At 39.6% G+C, this 18308-nt stretch overlaps 1 protein-coding gene across 3 annotated transcripts in view; it reads left to right on the top strand.

The window, feature by feature from the left end:
• CEP43 (centrosomal protein 43) overlaps window positions 1–15579 on the top strand; it is a 41856-nt gene extending 26277 nt beyond the window's left edge. For 2 of the 3 annotated variants that reach the window (XM_077347724.1, XM_077347733.1), the window contains exons 7-13: window positions 1144–1200; window positions 9817–10034; window positions 10970–11079; window positions 11899–11961; window positions 12367–12400; window positions 12945–13038; window positions 14112–15579. In XM_077347724.1, coding sequence (XP_077203839.1) covers window positions 1144–1200; window positions 9817–10034; window positions 10970–11079; window positions 11899–11961; window positions 12367–12400; window positions 12945–13038; window positions 14112–14186 — 651 coding nt within the window. In that variant the 3' untranslated portion in view covers window positions 14187–15579. The remainder of the gene's footprint in view (window positions 1–1143; window positions 1201–9816; window positions 10035–10969; window positions 11080–11898; window positions 11962–12366; window positions 12401–12944; window positions 13039–14111) is intronic. The other variant, XM_077347741.1, reaches the window with a different exon arrangement.
• Window positions 15580–18308: the final 2729 nt, after the last annotated feature.

The raw sequence follows: 18308 nt of genomic DNA, 5'->3' as shown, positions 1-18308 counted from the left end.
CTAGCAGAATAACTATATCTTAGATGGCTTCAAGATTTCCCCTTAGAAATCATTTTTAAGATAATCCTGCCTTTCCCCTGATAGGGGCCCAAAGAGGTTTACACAATATCTTATTTAAATACACAAAAATTAAGCAGACTAAACATAAGAAAATACAAAGTCAATCCATTCACAGGTTCTTAACCCAGTGATCAGCTTAATTCATTGGTATGGGGTTCTTGCCCTTTGGCTTGTACCTCTGACCATGGCCAGATATTAATACTATGTGGAAGACAAATGTGTAGTTGGAATATCCAGTGGCTGGTAAGATTTTGCTGATAAAGTTTAAGAACATTTTAAGGTGACATTGTCCATATCCTTCAAGGTTTTTGCTATTCATATAGCTTTGCAATGACATCACAGATATACCTGAATAAAACTATTCACAGTTCACAGATATACCTGAATAAAACTATCCAAGTTGTAGGGTTGAAATCATATGCAAGGTGACTGTATCACTGTCAAATATGAATGCTGTCATCTTAGTGCAACTAATATGCAGCAAAGTTGATTGAGTTGTAAAGTATATGATGAAATAGGAATCCATTGACTTTGCAAGATAATTGTGTAGATCAGGCTTCCTGAAATTTTTTGTCTGCTCAAGTCTCTATAATAGTGGTTCCCAACCTTTCCGAGGTCAGGGACCGCCTCCAGGGGTGAGGGGAGAGCCGCCGGCCCGGATGCCGCGCACATGCGCGGCAGCTGTGCGCAAACGCGTAGGTGCGCAGTTACCGCGCATGCATGTTTTCACCACCAGGAAGCGCATACGCACATGTGTGGCAACTGTGTGCATGCGCGTTTGTGTCGCCGGCATGCTGGCGGTCCGGTATCGGGCCGTGGACCGGGGGTTGATGACCCCCGATCTACAGCACCTCTTTATATATGTTGTGTGTATGTTTAAGACAGTGGTTTCTTTTAAATGCTACTCATTTCTGTTAAGAAGATATTCTAACCTCTTTTGCTGGTCAAACAGAAAGAGAATCAAAGCTTCAACAATATGTCTACACTGTCTCCTTATATATAACTTGATTGAATCTAGATTCATGCAATACAAACCACATTTAAATTTTCATTTTTGTGCCATTATTTTATTCTTGTGCTCAGATACCAAGGTATAAAGGACATCGTAAAAAGAAACAGTTCTTGGACACGGCTGAGCAGGTAAACTGCATGAGGAGAAGAAACTGGCAGGTGTTTCTACTTAACACTTTTCAGAAAGAGCAGCTTGCACTAAAATCAATGCAACTGACTCAATGCATTTGTTAAACCAATTACATACATATACAGAACTAACATGGATTCCAAGGCACAAAATTCACAATTCTGTGTATATTACAAAAAAAACCATCTTGTTAAATCAAATTTACAGATATTCATGGAGTGTCGTGCCTGCTTTTTCCTGGATGTTGTGATGGAGCAGTTAAACTGACTTAGCATTTGGATGCTTTGAATATATAAGCACAAATAATGTAAAAAAAGGGAAATGAAACCTGCAATTAACCCCAAAATCAGAGAAACAAAAATATTGAAGAAAGAAGATTTTTTTTTTAATTTACAAGATATGAAAAAACTAGAAGGGCCAACTGGTCTGAAACAAAAAAATATAGAATGCATGTGTAAAAAAAAATCTAAAAATCTCAAATACTGTGATTGTGTAAAATAACTAAATGTACAAACTTTAAACAAACATGCTTCAACAATGAAGTCTTCATCAGTGTTTAACCAAATAATGTTAATAGTATTGCAATGCCAAACAGGGAGGGTACCTGCAAGGAATTGTGGAGGGTTTTTCATTTTCCTCTCCCCCATTATTTTCTCTCTTTTCCCTGAAATACTCTATGATATCCTTTCCCTCCCACCAACCTGCCAGTCTACCTTCATTTGCCCCTTGGTCTTCAGCTTTCCTTCCTTCCCATGGCAGTCTGTGCCTCAGTTGCATGGTGCTTATTACTAGGTGGAATACAGTTGAAAAGGAGGAAACCTGCAAGGATTTCTGGGACACACCTCCCTTTTCCCTGTATCCCTCTCCTCACAGTATTTCCTCTTCCCCTCACTTTGGTATACCGTCACTTTATTTGCTTCTTTCTCTTTCTTACCCACCTACTTGTTCGCCTCATCATCAACTGTATTTCTTTATGTACTTCATTTATATTCTGCCTTTCTCCACAATAGGGACCTGAAGTAGCTTACATCAATCTTCTCTCCACCATTCCTAACAACAATCCTGTGAGATAAGTTAGGCTAAGATTGTGTAATTGGTTCAAGGTCACCCAGTATACTTCATGGCCAAATGGGGATTTAAACCTGGGTTTCCCAGTCTGAAACACTAACTGCTGTACCACACTTATGTTCATGTAGTGGCTTTTGTTGAACAGTAGCAAGCAGCCAGGCTTGGGTGAGTCCAGAGGTAATAATCACCCAGTGGTTGGTGGGCCTGGTCTCAGTGAATCATCTTTGAAACACCAAAGCAATTCTGGAAAGGGCATTCCCCCTCTGCCTTTTACTGTTAGAAATCAAGGTTTGAAGGCTGGTGATACCGTTGTGGTTGCCTAGCAACAGCTAGTGAGGGCATTAATTTCTTAAAGCTACAGGTGCTGCTGTTTGGTGGGCAGGTTAGATCTCACATTTTCCTGCGTATCTGGGGCATTTTTCATGTTTGTAGTGTTGGCTACAATGTTTGAATTTCCATGGCTACAATGTTTGAATTTAAGTATCCGCAGATTTGGCCAGGTTGAGAACTTATATACTTATTTAAAACTTTTGCTTAATTTTAAAGAATACAGTACTTCTATTAAAACATCCACAGGGTATTCCAAGAAATAACATACAAAAATTACAAAAGACTCACTAAAACCATGTCTGTGTTTTGTTCCTTATGAATCTCAGTGTGCATGTATGTGTTTGCATATGTATGAGAGATTGCAGCTGGCCCTTGTGGCCTTTAAATACATTCTGTAAGATAATATAATTTTTTTCTTCAGTATTTTGCTTTCTAAATCTAGGCTCCCCAACCTTGTGGAGCCTGCGAGCACATTTGGATGGATGCCACATCTTAACTTCAGTAACACAGTGCAGATCCTTGTGCAGTGGTGATGACAGCTTCAAAAGCAACATTTAAAAAATCTACTTAGCCAATCAGACTACTCGGCAAAACCTCTGCCTTACCTCACCCACTTCCTTAAAAAACTTGGTGGGTACCATGGCATCCCTGGGCACCACATTGGGGGCCTCTGCTCTAAATAGATCAGCTTAGTTTATTTACTCTGTTTATTTATTTGAGTGGTCATTTACACATGGCACTAGAAACAGCCCAAAGACTAATGGCTGGGATCATGCAGCAGCATTTGAAGCTGATCAGTAGTCTTTCACTTTTTAATCCTTATAAGACCAGGGAGGAAGAATGATTCATCCTCAAACACCATTATCCAGTCATAGCTAGCAGCCATTCAAGCAGCTTGCCAAGAGCTTGGGTCAGACACCAGCATTTTATGTATGTGCAAATTATGTTTATTTTGCACTTCAGATGTATTTCTGTATTGGAAGAGTAGACAAGGTTCTGAAGATATTTTGCTTTCATTAAACTGACTGCAGCATAGATCTCTTTGAATAATATTAAGCCCTCTTGGAATTGGTAATAGGGTTTTGTGTATGCGGGATTGCTACCCTAATATATGGAAGTACTGTCTGGCTGACAAGTAGTACTCCTCTTGGAGTCTGTACCATTTTCAACCTCCTATTATATTACTTGCTACTTAAAAAACAAGATCATTTGTTTTGAATTGATAGGACCTGCTAGTTTTGAATTGGTTAAATTTTGTTTCAGTTAATAATTGCTGCTGATGAGTGTTTAGATTTGGCTATGAAAAATGCCATTAATGAGAATCTAGCGTCTGGGGCTATAAGTGCCTATCTTTGGAAGGTGGTAAGATTATGAATCTTTGGCCATTAGTTCTTTATTTTTTATACCGTAAGCCTGTGGGGCAGAGATTGTCAAATAAAACACTTTTAAAACACACTTAATGCCTCTAATCTTAATAAATGAACAAGTAATAGAAACATGGAACGCGGGTAAATATTGAATATTTTGTCTAATTGCAAATAATCAAGTAATGTAAATGTTGTTACATGCCCCGAGCCAACCAGGAAGGGTGGGCTATAAAAATGGTTGTTGTTGTTATAAATCTTTGAATATTCTTGAGCAAAATCAAATATATTAATATTAGTCTCAATCTGTTATGACTTTCTAGCCACTTTTTGAGTTTCAATTTTCTAGGGAAAAGTATTAGATGGTGTGAGGGCTGCCAGGCATTTGTAAAATTCATTCCCCATGACTTTTTGCAACAAGAAGCCTGTTTGCTAAGAAAGAAAAGTGTCCTCTGTACTGGGCAGCAGTTGTTGTTTTTTTTAAATATATGATTTTTAATACAAGTACCTTGAAAAACTGCAAGTAGTTAGTTCCGTTTTAGAAGAACTATCAGTCTCAAGATTTCTTGGTTCCAGTCTACCTTTTGGTTGATGATGGAACCAAGTAATTACTTCTGTCATCTTGCTGTTCAGCTGTAGTCCTGCTTTGACACTCTACTTTAACCATCAGCCGTACTTATTTCAAGTTTCTGAAGAGACTGCAAACTTGAACTGTGTGTTCATTTGGATGTTTTTACATTACACGTGGGTTTTTGCCCCTCACCCCTCTATTGTACTGGCAAGTGCTGCCATTTATTTTCATATTCTGTGCTATTGGGAACAAGTGTGCACAGGATTCCCAAATAGGCCAAGTGGGGCTTATATGTAGATGATTACATTCTCTTGTTAGAAAGGAAACATATGCAGAGTGACAGCCCAGTTCATAATGCAGTTGGAATAGCACTGAAATAGCCAGTGAAGGAATGGAGCATGCTCTTCCTTTCTGCCGTATAGTGAGCATTTATGTCAGTGGTCCTCAACCTGCGGGCCGCAGCCCGGTACCGGGCCGCGAAGGCCATGGCGCTGGGCCGCGGCTCCCTCTCCCCGCCCCCCCCCCCGCAGTAAAAAACTTGCCAGGCCGCAAGATTGCGGCCTGGGAAGCTTCTTACTGCGGGAGGGCAGGGAGAGGAAATCAGGGCCAGACCGCGCATCGCGCATGCGCGGCCCGTGCGGGTGCGGCCCAATGCGTGGGCGTGGCCAGTGCGGGTGCGGCCCGATGCATGGGCGTGGTCCGCGCGGGCGTGGCCCGATGCCCTGCCGGTCCCCAGCCTCAGAAAGGTTGGGGACCACTGATTTATGTGAACCCTTAACATGAGGTAAGAATTGTGCCTCTGTGTGTTGACTTAAGGGCTTGTGCCACACCACTGCTAAGCTGTTTCAGTATCACTGCAGGTGAATCAAGGCATGGGCTTGAGGTGCTCCTGACTTGAGGGTCCCATTTTTTTAAATATCAGATGGGAAACATAGGCCAAGAATATTTTTTCAACTGTCTAGTGAGATAATTAAAATTAATTATTTTGTACTATAATATTTTTCATCTTCAGGATCTGGCCTACTAAAGAGCAGTCAGGGCTGATCTCTAGGACTGACCAGTTTGTTCACCATGCAGTCCAAGGGACTCGCAAAAGTCTTCTCCAGCACCTGAAGATGAAACTCAAATACTTTGGCCACCTCATGAGAAGGAAGGACTCCCTGGAGAAAAGCCTAATGCTGGGAGCGATTGAGGGTAAAAGAAGAAGGGGACGACAGAGAATGAGGTGGCTGGATGGAGTCATTGAAGCAGTCGGTGCAAACGTAAATGGATTCCGGGGAATGGTAGAGGACAGGAAGGCCTGGAGGATCATTGTCCATGGGGTCATGACGGGTCGGACACGACTTCACAACTAACAACAATAATATTAGTAGTAAAGCCCATTGTGTGATATAATGCAGTTGGTGCTAGCTCATGGTTTGGTGTGGGTTTAGTGCCTCACTTGGAAGCTAAAATAATGAACTGGGAGGGGTGGGTCCTAGTGAAGAAACAAATATAGAAAAATACAGACGCACTGGGAAAACAATATGGCAATAAAATATCCAAATTGGACTTATATAGAGTTGTCTGTCTTCAGTAATTCTTTTATTCTTATTTCACACAAGTCCCGACGCGTTTCACCTTACAGCTTTTTTCAAGGGACTGTCCCTTGAAAAAGCTGTAAGGCGAAACACGTCGGGACTTGTGTGAAATAAGAATAAAAGAATTACTGAAGACAGACAACTCTATATAAATCCCATTTGAATATTTTATTGTCACTTGGAAGCTGGCAACCCTATGGGGTGGTCTCTTTGTGCACAACAGTCCTGACCCAAGTCAGGTTCAAGCACACCTAGGAAGTGTGGAATGCCAGAACATGAACCTACATCTACCTGGCAACCTTACCTCCTCTCTGCAATGTTTTTTGCGACCTAAAATAGACCAGGGAGTGCTGTGTGGCTGATTGGGTGGCTGTGAAGGCATTATATCCTCTGGAGCAGTGGTCCCCAACCTTTTTATCACCGGGGACCACTCAACGCTGGGAACCACTCACCGGGGACCACTCAACGCTTTTTACTGAGGCCCTGTGGGGGGGGGGTAGTTTACTCCTCTACTCAACCACTGCCCTAACGCTCTCTGATCGCTATGGTAATGTTTAAACATCCCTTCAAAATAAGATACAGACACGCCACAACAATGAACATAAGGAACATTTTATTTTCATGGAAATTTTAACTCATGACAATGACAAATCAATGGGAACCCTGAGCTTGTTTCTCTGCAACGAGATAGTCCCATCTGGGAGTGATGGGAGACAATGACACCCAAAGTGTGTTGTAAAGGGCCGGGGGGGGGGGGGGAGAAGGCATCCTTCACAGCTCACCTCCAATTAGTCGAAAGACCACATGTGGTCCGCGGCCCACAGGTTGGGGATCGCTACTCTGGAGGCTCTACCTTTAAACCTCAAGGAATATTTTCCACCCAGGTGGGGCCTGAAGATCTTCTGGAATTACTGCTTCAGACTATAAAGTCCCCACGCAAATGACTTTGGAAGGAGGACTCTAGCATTTTACCCCACTGAAGTTTAGGGATGCCAGCATCCAGGTGGGATCTGAGGATCCCCCAGAAGTACAGCTCATCTCCAGGCAGTTAGGCTGAAGGGGAAAGCTCTCCCCCCTCATGCATGTCCCTTCAAAAGGAATGCACATGGCCATATACACCCCCTGCATTGCTCTTGGAAGAGTGGTGGCGATGGCTGCCCCTCAGCATGACACATACAAGGGCAGGCAGACAGTCAGTAGACTATGAGGCATAGCACCCTTTTCAGGCCCCACTCCCAAATCACAAGGAATATTTCCAACTCTAGGGTTGCCAACTTCCATGTGGGGCCTGGAGATTTAACTGAATGACAGCTTATCTCCAGACTGTAAAGATCAGCTTCCCAGGCAGAAATGCTACTTTGGAGGATGGAGGTCCCACCTCCAAGCTTGAAGGAATATTTTCAACTCAGGTAGCCAATCTTCAGGCGGGGCCTGGATATCTCCTGGAATTACAGCTCATCTCCATACTATAAAGATCAGCTGTCAAGGCAGAAACAGCTACTTTGGGGGGTGGACAGGGATGTTGTGCAGAAGAAACATGTCAGGCCTCCAACACAGGTTGTTGTGGAGATGAAACACTTGAGGCCTACTGCACAGGGCTGTTGTACATATGAAACAGGAGGCAAAAGAGCTCCCACAGTAGCATCCAGTTTCATGTGCACCACAACCCAGGCCTACAGCCTTAGATGTTCAGAGAGTGGCAGAGAAGAGACACACATGGCTAGGCTACATGTTCCCTCCAGGAGCAAGATCAACCACAGCAATATTGTAAGTGAGAAGGGGCTTTTCTGTGGCCTCCCTGTCAGCCAACTGAAACACATCCCTCGCCTCAGTCAGTGGACATTAGAAGCTTCCTTCACAGAAGGCCTGAAGGGGAGGGTGTGTTGCTTTATGGAGGTGGACTGTGGGGAAGTAGATTGCAATAAAACAGTATTATTGGAAGAACAGCAGAGTAATTTTGAACATTACAGTTTTTTCACTTTTAGACTGGTGTACTTGAACAATATGTTGCTTTTCATGTTATATTCAAATCAATGTGAAAAGGAAAATACAATGATCTTAATTGGAGCTCAGAAGTCCCCCTCCCCATTGGTACCTGGCTCCACCTCAGCCCTAAAATTGTTTTAGGAGTGAGGTTAGAACTCCCAGTTGCCGCTTTCTGACCACCACCCATAGGAAACATTCTGTGTGAATCTAGGGGATTGGAAATGCAAGTTCCTGGAATGCAATAGAGAAATTTCCCAAGGACAGCAATCAGAATGCCACCTCTCTCCGTAGGGAGGTAAAGGTAAAGGTAAAGGTATCCCCTGTGCAAGCACCGAGTCATGTCTGACCCTTGGGGTGATGCCCCCTAGCGTTTTCTTGGCAGACTCAATACGGGGTGGTTTGCCAGTGCCTTCCCCAGTCATTACCGTTTACCCCCTAGCAAGCTGGGTACTCATTTTACCGACCTCGGAAGGATGGAAGGCTGAGTCAACCTTGAGCCGGCTGCTGGGATTGAACTCCCAGCCTCATGGGCAAAGCTGTCAGACGGCTGCCTTATCACTCTGCGCCACAAGAGGCTCTCCGTAGGGAGGTAGCCTTGTGAAAATTGACACCCCCACTCCCCCGAAACATCTGTGCATTCCTACTTTATATAGCAAAGTCGAGTGTTTAATGTTGTTTTAAAATAATCCAAACTCATTTATATAGAAGTTGCACTAAGAGTTGTTGAATTCTAGCTGAAACTCCTAAATACAGTTAGGATAATTCAGCAATTTTACTGATTATTGTATTCTGTTAAGTTTACTGTTAATTAAGTTGTTTTAATTACACTTTTGTTGAATAGTAGATTTTAAAGATACATTTGTACATCAGCTCAGGCACGTATATAGTAGAAGGATGATTCATAAATAGAATTTTCCCTATTAGGGGTATTCATGTTTGTCATGCAAAATGGATTTGGGGGTTAAAAAGGTAAAGGTATCCCCTGTGCAAGCACAGAGTCATGTCTGACCCTTGGGGTGACGCCCTCTAGCGTTTTCATGGCAGACTCAATATGTGGTGGTTTGCCAGTGCCTTCCCTCAGTCATTACCGTTTACCCCCCAGCAAGCTGGGTACTCATTTTACCGACCTCGGAAAGATGGAAGGCTGAGTCAACCTTGAGCCGGCTGCTGGGATCGAACTCCCAGCCTCATGGGCAGAGCTTTCAGACAGCATTTCTGCTGCCTTACCACTCTGCGCCACAAGAGGCTCTAGTACAATAAGTACTTATTACAATAAGTAGACTTGCAATAAATAATTACAGTAAGTATAGTAACCATAGTCTTATGTGCATAGCACAGTTTCCTATACTGTACTCAAATTATTTATCTGACTGCATATATAGGTGGTTTTATGCAATACTTATTTTCTTTTAAAACAGTTTTTCTGTTTGTAGAAAATAGTTTCAACTCCGCTAAAGTTAAGTGATCTAAAATCAACTTTGATAGATTAGTTAAGGGCTCTATCCTACTGAAATCAATGGAATCTAGAAATCTTTGGCCAGGGATAGAATATGCACTAAAATTCATTAAGCCCCTGAAGTTTCCTTACAAGATTCTAGAATTTTAACAGGTTGTTAGAAAATACATTGAGATTGTGCATTCTGGTTCCATACTTTTAAATGGATTACAGCTCAAGAGAAACACTATATGACTTAAGAGAATGTGTGTTTCTTTAAGGTTACTGAAAACAGTCAAAGCGATACAAGCATCTCATCTGGAGAAACAAAGAGTAAAGGCATTATTCACTTCTTACCTAATGAAGCAAAATTAGTTTCTCAACCAATCAGAGACCTAAAAACCAAAGAAAAGAATAATCTAGGTGAAGAGGAAGATAATGCAGAAGAAGATCCCTTCTTTGATGATCCCATACCAAAACCAGAGCAACCATATGGCTGGTAAGTGAAGTATTTGTTTAAATGTTTCCTATAGGCAATGAATTTGTCAGGATTTTAAAGCTGGAGAGTACTGTTATTTCATCGCTTGGAACATAATATCTGTATTAGGATATTCTGTATTGCACAGAAAACAGAAATGAATAGATTGCTGGATTAATAAGAAATTCCTGCAATTACCCATTAATGTGCTCCTTCACTTGGCTAGGTCATGGAAAATCAAAATTAAGAAATAATGTTCTACTTACAAGAAACATTAGGATGTAGAATTAGTAATCCCATTACTATGTGTGAAGTTGACTTTGATCATATGGAAGTCTTAATGGCTTCGAAGTGTGTGCACAAGTTGCCAGTACCAGATGCCATCGCCTTAGCTAGTAAGCTCCATGCATTCAGCAGTTCATATGACCTCTTTTCTAAATGAAGCCTTGAGTGCTTCAGAAGCTGATTCCAGCTCAAACTGAGAGATTTCTGTGGAGAGCATTTTCTATAATTTCAAGTGATATATTTCCTAGACTTTGTCTTCCCTTAGATTTGCTTATTCATCTGAAATAAAATTAATTCAAAATTAAACATTGGTTAAGATACAGTTTCATATTTGCATCTGAATCTCTTCCTCTTGGCTGTTTCTCTCACTTAATGGATTTATAAAAATCCTCTGACATGAATAGTGATACTGTGGAAGATGCCAATAAACTGCCTGTAACTGAAGGCAGTCAGGACTCATGGGAGAGGTAAGAATCCTGTGCAGAGCTTCAACAAGCAGTAGGAGCTGGTAGTAGGAGCTATTGTTTATTGTTCACTGGATATTACTAGCAGTCCTTTTGTTGGCTTGATATACAAATGTATAGCTTGCTTGCTGATCTGAATGATACTTTATAAGAGAAAGGTAAATGGTGGGAATATTATTGCCTCACTGCTCCTTTTTTTATCTAAAGGAAAAATGACTCTAGCAAAGAAGTAAATATTGCATCTCTTTCTGATGCGCCACCCATAAATAGTGGTCTTAATTCTTTAACTGGAGCATCTCCATTAAAGGAGCCTGACAGTAAGTATAATGTTTAAGTTCTTTTTGTATTTGGAGAGGAATACAGGAATAAGAAATTACGTTCTCATGAATTAAATATAATAAAACTTGTGTTACAATATTAAATTTTCATGAATCGAGAGACCAGCATGTTAATTGTGTAGTAGGAATGGTGGACTTTGAGTTCCTGTTTCGTAAGAATGTGAGATACCTGCGTTGAGTTTTGAAAGAAATGTGAGATATCTGTTAAGAGTAAAAAGGGATCGGGAGTTTAATGATTATGGCAGATGTCAGACTCAGTGTGAGACTTGTAGGTGACAGTGGGGATGGCTATTTGAAGCAATTTGTTAAATTGGACTCTAATTTTATTGTTTGTAATTGTCCTTTTAATACTGTATTTTATAGGATTCTTAGTTACCTTAAGATTCTGACTGGTCAGTAAAATGGGATAGAAATAAATATCGTTTGTATTAGTTTTGGAAAGTTTAATGACGACTAATTTTATTACATTTCTATTCTGCCTTTCCCAACATAATAGATGAAAATGGACTACAAATTGAATTTTAAGAAGTCCATCCATTAAACTAAAATAGAAGCCCAGTTTACTACTGGTGTATTTTAAAATGCAACTTTTCAATTGTGGCTATTAATTTTGTTCAATAAAGTAGCTATGTTTTCCAAGACTATACAAAGTAACAGTGTGACTGCTTAAATATAACATTAACTAGATAGTGTAATAGTATAATTTAGGAGGCATAACATGTTCATTCTTACATCTAGTTAAATGTTCAGCAGACTGTGTAAGAAGCACACTTAATCATTTTTATTTCTGATTTGCAGATGCCAACTCAATTTTGAAAGACATAAAGATGATGAATTCTAAACTTGGATCACTTGAACTTGGCAAGTAGCTTTTCACAAGGACAGCATGCTGAACTTTTCATTTTGGATTGACATGACTTCCAAATGTTCTGTAATTATTTGGGTAAAAATGTTTAATTCAGTGCATTGTTGAAACATGGCTCTCAAGTGCTGTGAGGTGCCGCAAAATTTGCTGCACTGTTTGCATCACACTGAAAGCACCTCTCACTTAATTTGTATTAAACACTTCTGTGTTTCCTTTCTTCACAAAAACATGTGAGCTCAGGTTGGTGTCACCACTAGCCTTATGCTTGAATTTCTCATTTTTCTTTAGAAAACACCCCAACAATCTGTTTTTTTTAGTAGATATTAGCCATTACATACTTTGTATTTGGTGTGTGTGTGTGTGTGTGTATTTTAATAAAATGATCCTCTATTTACTAACAGGGGATGAAGAGGAATATATTGATGACTTCAACAGGTAAGAGAGAAGAAAACATTAATTCCTGGAATGTTGAATTTCCATGCAAGCAATTCATTAGCTCTAGATTAAGCTAGAATAATCTCTGCTATATCTGAAGTGCTCTTATTTCCATACAGTTACATCTTACAGAAATAACAAATGGAGTTTTAAAGAACTCTTGAAAGATTTACCTGTCTACTAATTTCTTGACATTCATTTTGCTTCATATAGTCATATATGCAACACCTCAGTAACACCAGTCAATGTAAAATTTACTGTTGACATTTTAGGCAGCAGTCTGATATAGCTTTTTATTACTAAGGTTACTCTGAAGTCAGCAGTTACAGTTGCTTAAATATTTACTTCAGCAATACTCAGTAAATGTACTATGGAAGTATACTTTGTGATCATTTGTACTTCCAAGAAAGATGTCTAGGATTTGAGATACCATTTTGCTAACTTTATTCTATTTGGACCTTTTAATTGGTTCAATCAACAAGTAATTTGAATATGGTGACACATAATTATTGATTGTTTCTATTATTTGAACTTTTCCCCTTAGTGCCAGTCAGCGATCAGAAAAAAGCGAAGCCAGTATTGGTGAAGAAATAGAAGATATTTCTGTGGAATTAGAGGAGTTCAATGCTAGTGATAAAGTATGAATTTACTTTATGCATGGGTGGACATGCCATTGTCACCATATAACATATCCATTTGGTTATATATTTATTTTTGTCTTGATTCTCTTACATGTGCCTTGCAAGCATTCTGAGAAATTATATTGATCAAAAGAATTCTAATCATTATTCCATCTGTCTGTAATCCTTTCTACAAAATGAATTATTACTAAATATAGTAAACTTTGAGCTTGCCGCATTTTCAGGAACTGACAAATTCCTATCAGTAACAATAAAAATGTAGAAGAAGCAAAAGATGTGAATAGTAACAAATTTGCTAAAACAGCTAACTCCCATGAAGCAACTAGACATGTAGTTCTCTTTTTGGATATATTATATCTGTTTCAGTTTGCTTGTTTCTTTCAGGGCAAATACCAACTCATAGAGCCCAACTGGGCAAAGAAAGTAATGTGTAAAGTGAGCTCCTAGGTGGCTCAAGTGCATTCACTAAATTGAAATTTGAGTGTGAAGTAAAGCATTTAACTAAGCACATCCTGTGCTTTGCCGTGTGGTAAAGTTGTGCATATGTCCAGAGATTTGTGGTTGAGATTTGCATCAGTAACCAAAACTTGAATAGGGTCCCTGTCTATTGTCACATGCTCTGAATAAAGCTTGAGATCAACATTCTTCTAATTTCCCTTGTTTTAGCCACTGCTGAAAATTAATGGATAACCTAGTATTTGATTGCATGGGATTTTTAATTGATGTCTTCAACTATCTGCTGAGTAATCTGCCTCTGGTATGGTGGTTAAAATAATGTTCTAATGCATTGGCCTGTATCCAATCACTCCACTGGGAAAGGTTTTAAGCCTTCCTTCAACATGAATAGTTCTTCTTTCAATGGAAGATCTGCCAAGGCTGGAAGAATTTCCTTTGAGCTGTAGTAGGATGCTTCTGAGTCCTGTTTTCTTATTTTGCTGGAAATTTAGAGTAGCTATTCAAAAACAACTAAGATCTTGTTGATAATACTTTTTAAAAGATGGCAGGATTATAAATAACAACTATAAAAGATTTTGAAATCAAATAATAACACTTTCATTTTTGTTTCCTAGCTTGAAGACCTCACACAAGACTTTACCATTTCTCAGTTAAGTGGTGATGCGGATTATCTAGAAGATGTTGCTTGATTGTAGGACAGAGATCTTAATCTGTTGGATTGAGAATTTTTGTAGACTATATAAGACAATCACTCTGCTGTATTATCCCCCTCCAAAATTGTGCCTTGTGTTTCAAAGGAATAAAACAATGGAGCTGGAGATGGGGAGAAAAGCTTTTGAACTTACAAGAACTGAACAAATATTTAGTTTTGGAGTGTAGCATTGAAGATTGCTATCTAGTTCTGTTAAACATTTCACAGAAGGTGATGGATGACCCATTGCAGGCAGTGGATATACCAAGGTGATTTCTTCTACACAAATCCATAAGGGAGAATATCTGAAAAAGAGAACAACTGGAGATGTGGTGCATTGGTATGATAACCATTTGGTTTTTGGCTGAAAAATGAAGAAAATTCAACTTGCTTTTTTGTTGAACTTATTATCATTCAATTTCAATAATAATTTTCTGTAATACCTGTAAAAGTTATTTCAATAATCGCTGAATATCAGCCAAGGATTTCTAAACTAACTAGATAGGATGCCTGACCTGAAGTATATTAGAAGATCTTGGTGTTTGAACTGTGAATCCACATAACTTTTAGTAAGCTATCCCCTTGTTGCAATTTGGGTGTTTAGCCTTTGTGCATCAAGATCACTAGATACTTCTGAAAATTGGAATATGAGCCTTAACTCTAAACCTATTTTTTTAGATTTAAACATTTGTCACTCAAAGCTAGGTGCCTGTTCGTTAATTTAATGAAATATTTAAATAGATATTAGCATGGCTTAAAAAAAACAGCTAACTACATAATAAAACTGTTCCAGAAGCATTGCTTAAAGTTTTGGAACATTCTGGGTTAAGAATTCTTCACCTGAATAATTATTGTATGTGTGTGTTTTGAGCACGGATCTTCTTTAATCAGCTTCTGGACTACTACATATTGTGAATTGCACCGCCTGCATCAATTTAAATTCTCTTCTCCATACCAAAGTATCTCGGTTCACTTAAAAGATGCTGTACAAATTGTCAATTCCTTGTACATTTGTAAACAGAATCTCCATTTATTTTAAAAGGACTTGCAGAAGACTTGTAGTATTTGTATCAACAATATCTAGTGAAAGCCATCATTGAATAAATGATTAGATGCCAGGGTGGTGTGTCCCATCAGATCTCTCCCAAACATACTAGAACTTTGTATGGGGAGCCAAAGGTTTTTCACTTTTGGTAAAAATAAGATTAGTGATGCAGAAGTCAGTATTCGTTTAGCAATATTTTAGGTGTTAACTAAATTTAAGTCTTGGCCTTTTGTGTGTTTTTTTGTTTTGTTTTGTTTTTTTGCAGGGGATCTGAATTGCAAATGTAATTTTGAAAATACTGTTAAATTTTAGATACATGGAGTAAAAAAGGTAATATCTGTTTTAACAGTTTGTTTCTTTGGAGTAATAGTTACCTAAAAAATATCACTGGCCTGACTTCATTGGTTTGTTTCTCTGTAATATACATAAAATTTAGATACAATCCACTATCTTACTAGTAGTCTTGCTAGAGTTATGGGGTTGGAACCAATGAACCGCTAGCAGAAAGTGCTGACAGTCACACAACTTATTCATGCTGCCTTTTCTCTCTAGCAGTCCTTTCCAACCCTGGCAGTGAGGAGATGGAGAAATGGCAGAAAATTGCCCCTTCAGCTTCTTCCATCAATGTAGCTCTGCCAACAGAAGCTTTGCCTCCTTCCTTCCTTTACCCCTCTGTGGCTTTTTGTTCATGCAGGTACCATGATGTCAGGCCTGAACTTTCAAAGAGTTAGAAAGAAAACACAAGAAAAAATACTTGCATATATGGATTGCAGGAAGATTGAACTATTAATTAAATAATTTTCATGTGACACAGTCCAAACTTTTTGGGTTTTTTTTACATGAGGACTGGCATATACAGGTATTAATTAAACCTCTGAAAGTTACATCAGTTCTTGCCATCTTATATGTTCAAACCAATGACTGCAGGAAGATTTTCCAAAATAACCTTATGCTGACTAGTTAAATTAGAAAGTATTGACTGAAGAGGTATCTAGATACCATACTCTAACCTAGGTCTTTTGTAAATTCATAGATGAGTTATATGCAGATTGTAAATTATTTAATAAATGTATGACTTATTAATATGTTCAACTCACACAGCAACTTCAAAGAACCCTCCTAAAGCATTCTGTTAGAATTTAGAGCAGCAGTGTCTATTTAGTGCACATTTCCACCAAATGAGATTAGCATCTACACATACTTTGATCGGCCTGGTTGGTGGTTCTCAATGCTGAACAAGTGACCCAGTTAAGAATATGGTACATCTCCACTATTTTTTAACACAAGGCAAAATAGATTTCTTTAATAGATGTCTGCAAATTTGGAGATTAAGATAATCCTGTGCAGATTTGCTGTAGCCTAAACCAACTAATGCCAGTGGGTTTAGTCTAAAGTAACTAAGCATAGGATTGCACTGTTATTTTATTAACATTGTATCTCTTAAATATATTGTGTGAACTATTTGATGGGGGGAAATGTTATTTTTAAAAGAGACATATCATGTCATGGTGAATCAGAGTTTGTAGTAATCTGTAACAAGGTATGCACGTTAAGCCATTTATTTAAAACTAGAAATTAAGCCCGCTGTACGAAAAATACAGTGGGCGCTAATGGGGTGGGTGGTTGAATGGATAGAAGGAAGGAAGAAAGGCAGGCAGGTGCCATGAAAGGGGACGGGGCAGGGGTGGAATGAAGGGGGGGAAGGGTCCACAGGTTGGGTGGGGGCGAGTTGCGAGGGGCAGGGGGAAGAGTTGGGGGTTGAGAAGGGTGGGTGGCTGTGTGTCTGGGGGCAGGGAAGTGGTGGCGGTGGAGCGCAGGGGTGAGTGGCAAGGGGGGGAAGAGTTGGGAGTTGAGAAGGGTGGCTGTGTGTTTGGGGGCAGGGAAGTGGCAGGGAGCAGGGAAGCTTTGCACCTCCCGACTCATCAGTCCGGGGGGAAAGGGCCAGTCGTTGGCTCCCCCATCCCGGACTGAGCCCTCCCCCACACCCCTTACTGTTTTATTTATACCGCTCCCGCAGAGCGGTGTAAAGATGTTTCTGTGCGGTATTACCATCTGGTTTAAGGGTAACATATACAGTTAGAAACACATACACAGGAAGGAGGATCAGTAAAGTAATATCACATGAAAAATATAAGATTTTGCCTGCTGGCAGAAGGAAAATGATAGAGAGAAGGAAAGGAGTTAAATAATTTTGATACATCCATTAAGCCTTTCCTCGTGTTTTCAAGAGTTATTAAAATAGGCATCAATGACAAAAAAATCTTTTTTCATGCCTTTTGAAGTAGGTTTTGGGGGTAAACATTATAAATCAACATCAGTTTTTGTGTTCATTGATACACTTACAACTCATGTCAAATAATTAACTATACTTGGAAATATTGGTATGACCTGTTTGAAAGGCGGGAGAGAAGGAAAGAACTATAACTGATCGTTACCATGCACATGTAGTCTGTATACTGGGTTCATTAAATTTTTTATATGTACATTGTTCTCAATTACATTTAGTACATGTGCAATGTATGTCTGATTTAAACCTCACATTTATTCACATACTTGTCCCCAGTTTCATTCGTAAAATGAATGTGAGTTGACTCTTTTCTACAAACAGGAGCTAGTTTAATGTAGTGGTTGAAAGTGGAGGCCAAGTTTGATTTTGGAGAGCCAAGTTTGATTTTCTACTCCCGCACATGCAGCCTGCTGGATGACCTTAGGCTAGTCATAGTCCTCACAGAGCAGTTTCTCTTAGAGCTGTCTTAGCCTCACCTACCTCACAGGATGTCTATTGTGGGGAGAGGAAGGGAAAGTGGCTGTAAGCCACTTTACACTTTAAATCTCCTTCAGGTTGTGAAAAACAGGGTATATAAAGCAGCTCTTCTAACTCAGGAAGATGGCTGCTGTGGACGGGGCCTGGGTTCTATGTAACACAAGATTGCCAGGACTTCCAACTGTGAGCTTCAAGTGGAAACTTTAATTTGAAATGCCACAGGGATCTGATTTAGATTAGGTGTGAGAGGAGGAAAGGGGTTCAGGTCCCCACCCAGCCTAAAACAACTGAAGATGGAAAACAATAGTTGT

Source organism: Paroedura picta, chromosome 1 (genome assembly GCF_049243985.1).
Source record: "Paroedura picta isolate Pp20150507F chromosome 1, Ppicta_v3.0, whole genome shotgun sequence".
Classification (NCBI taxonomy): domain Eukaryota; kingdom Metazoa; phylum Chordata; class Lepidosauria; order Squamata; family Gekkonidae; genus Paroedura; species Paroedura picta.
This window is presented reverse-complemented; position numbering and strand designations above follow the sequence as displayed.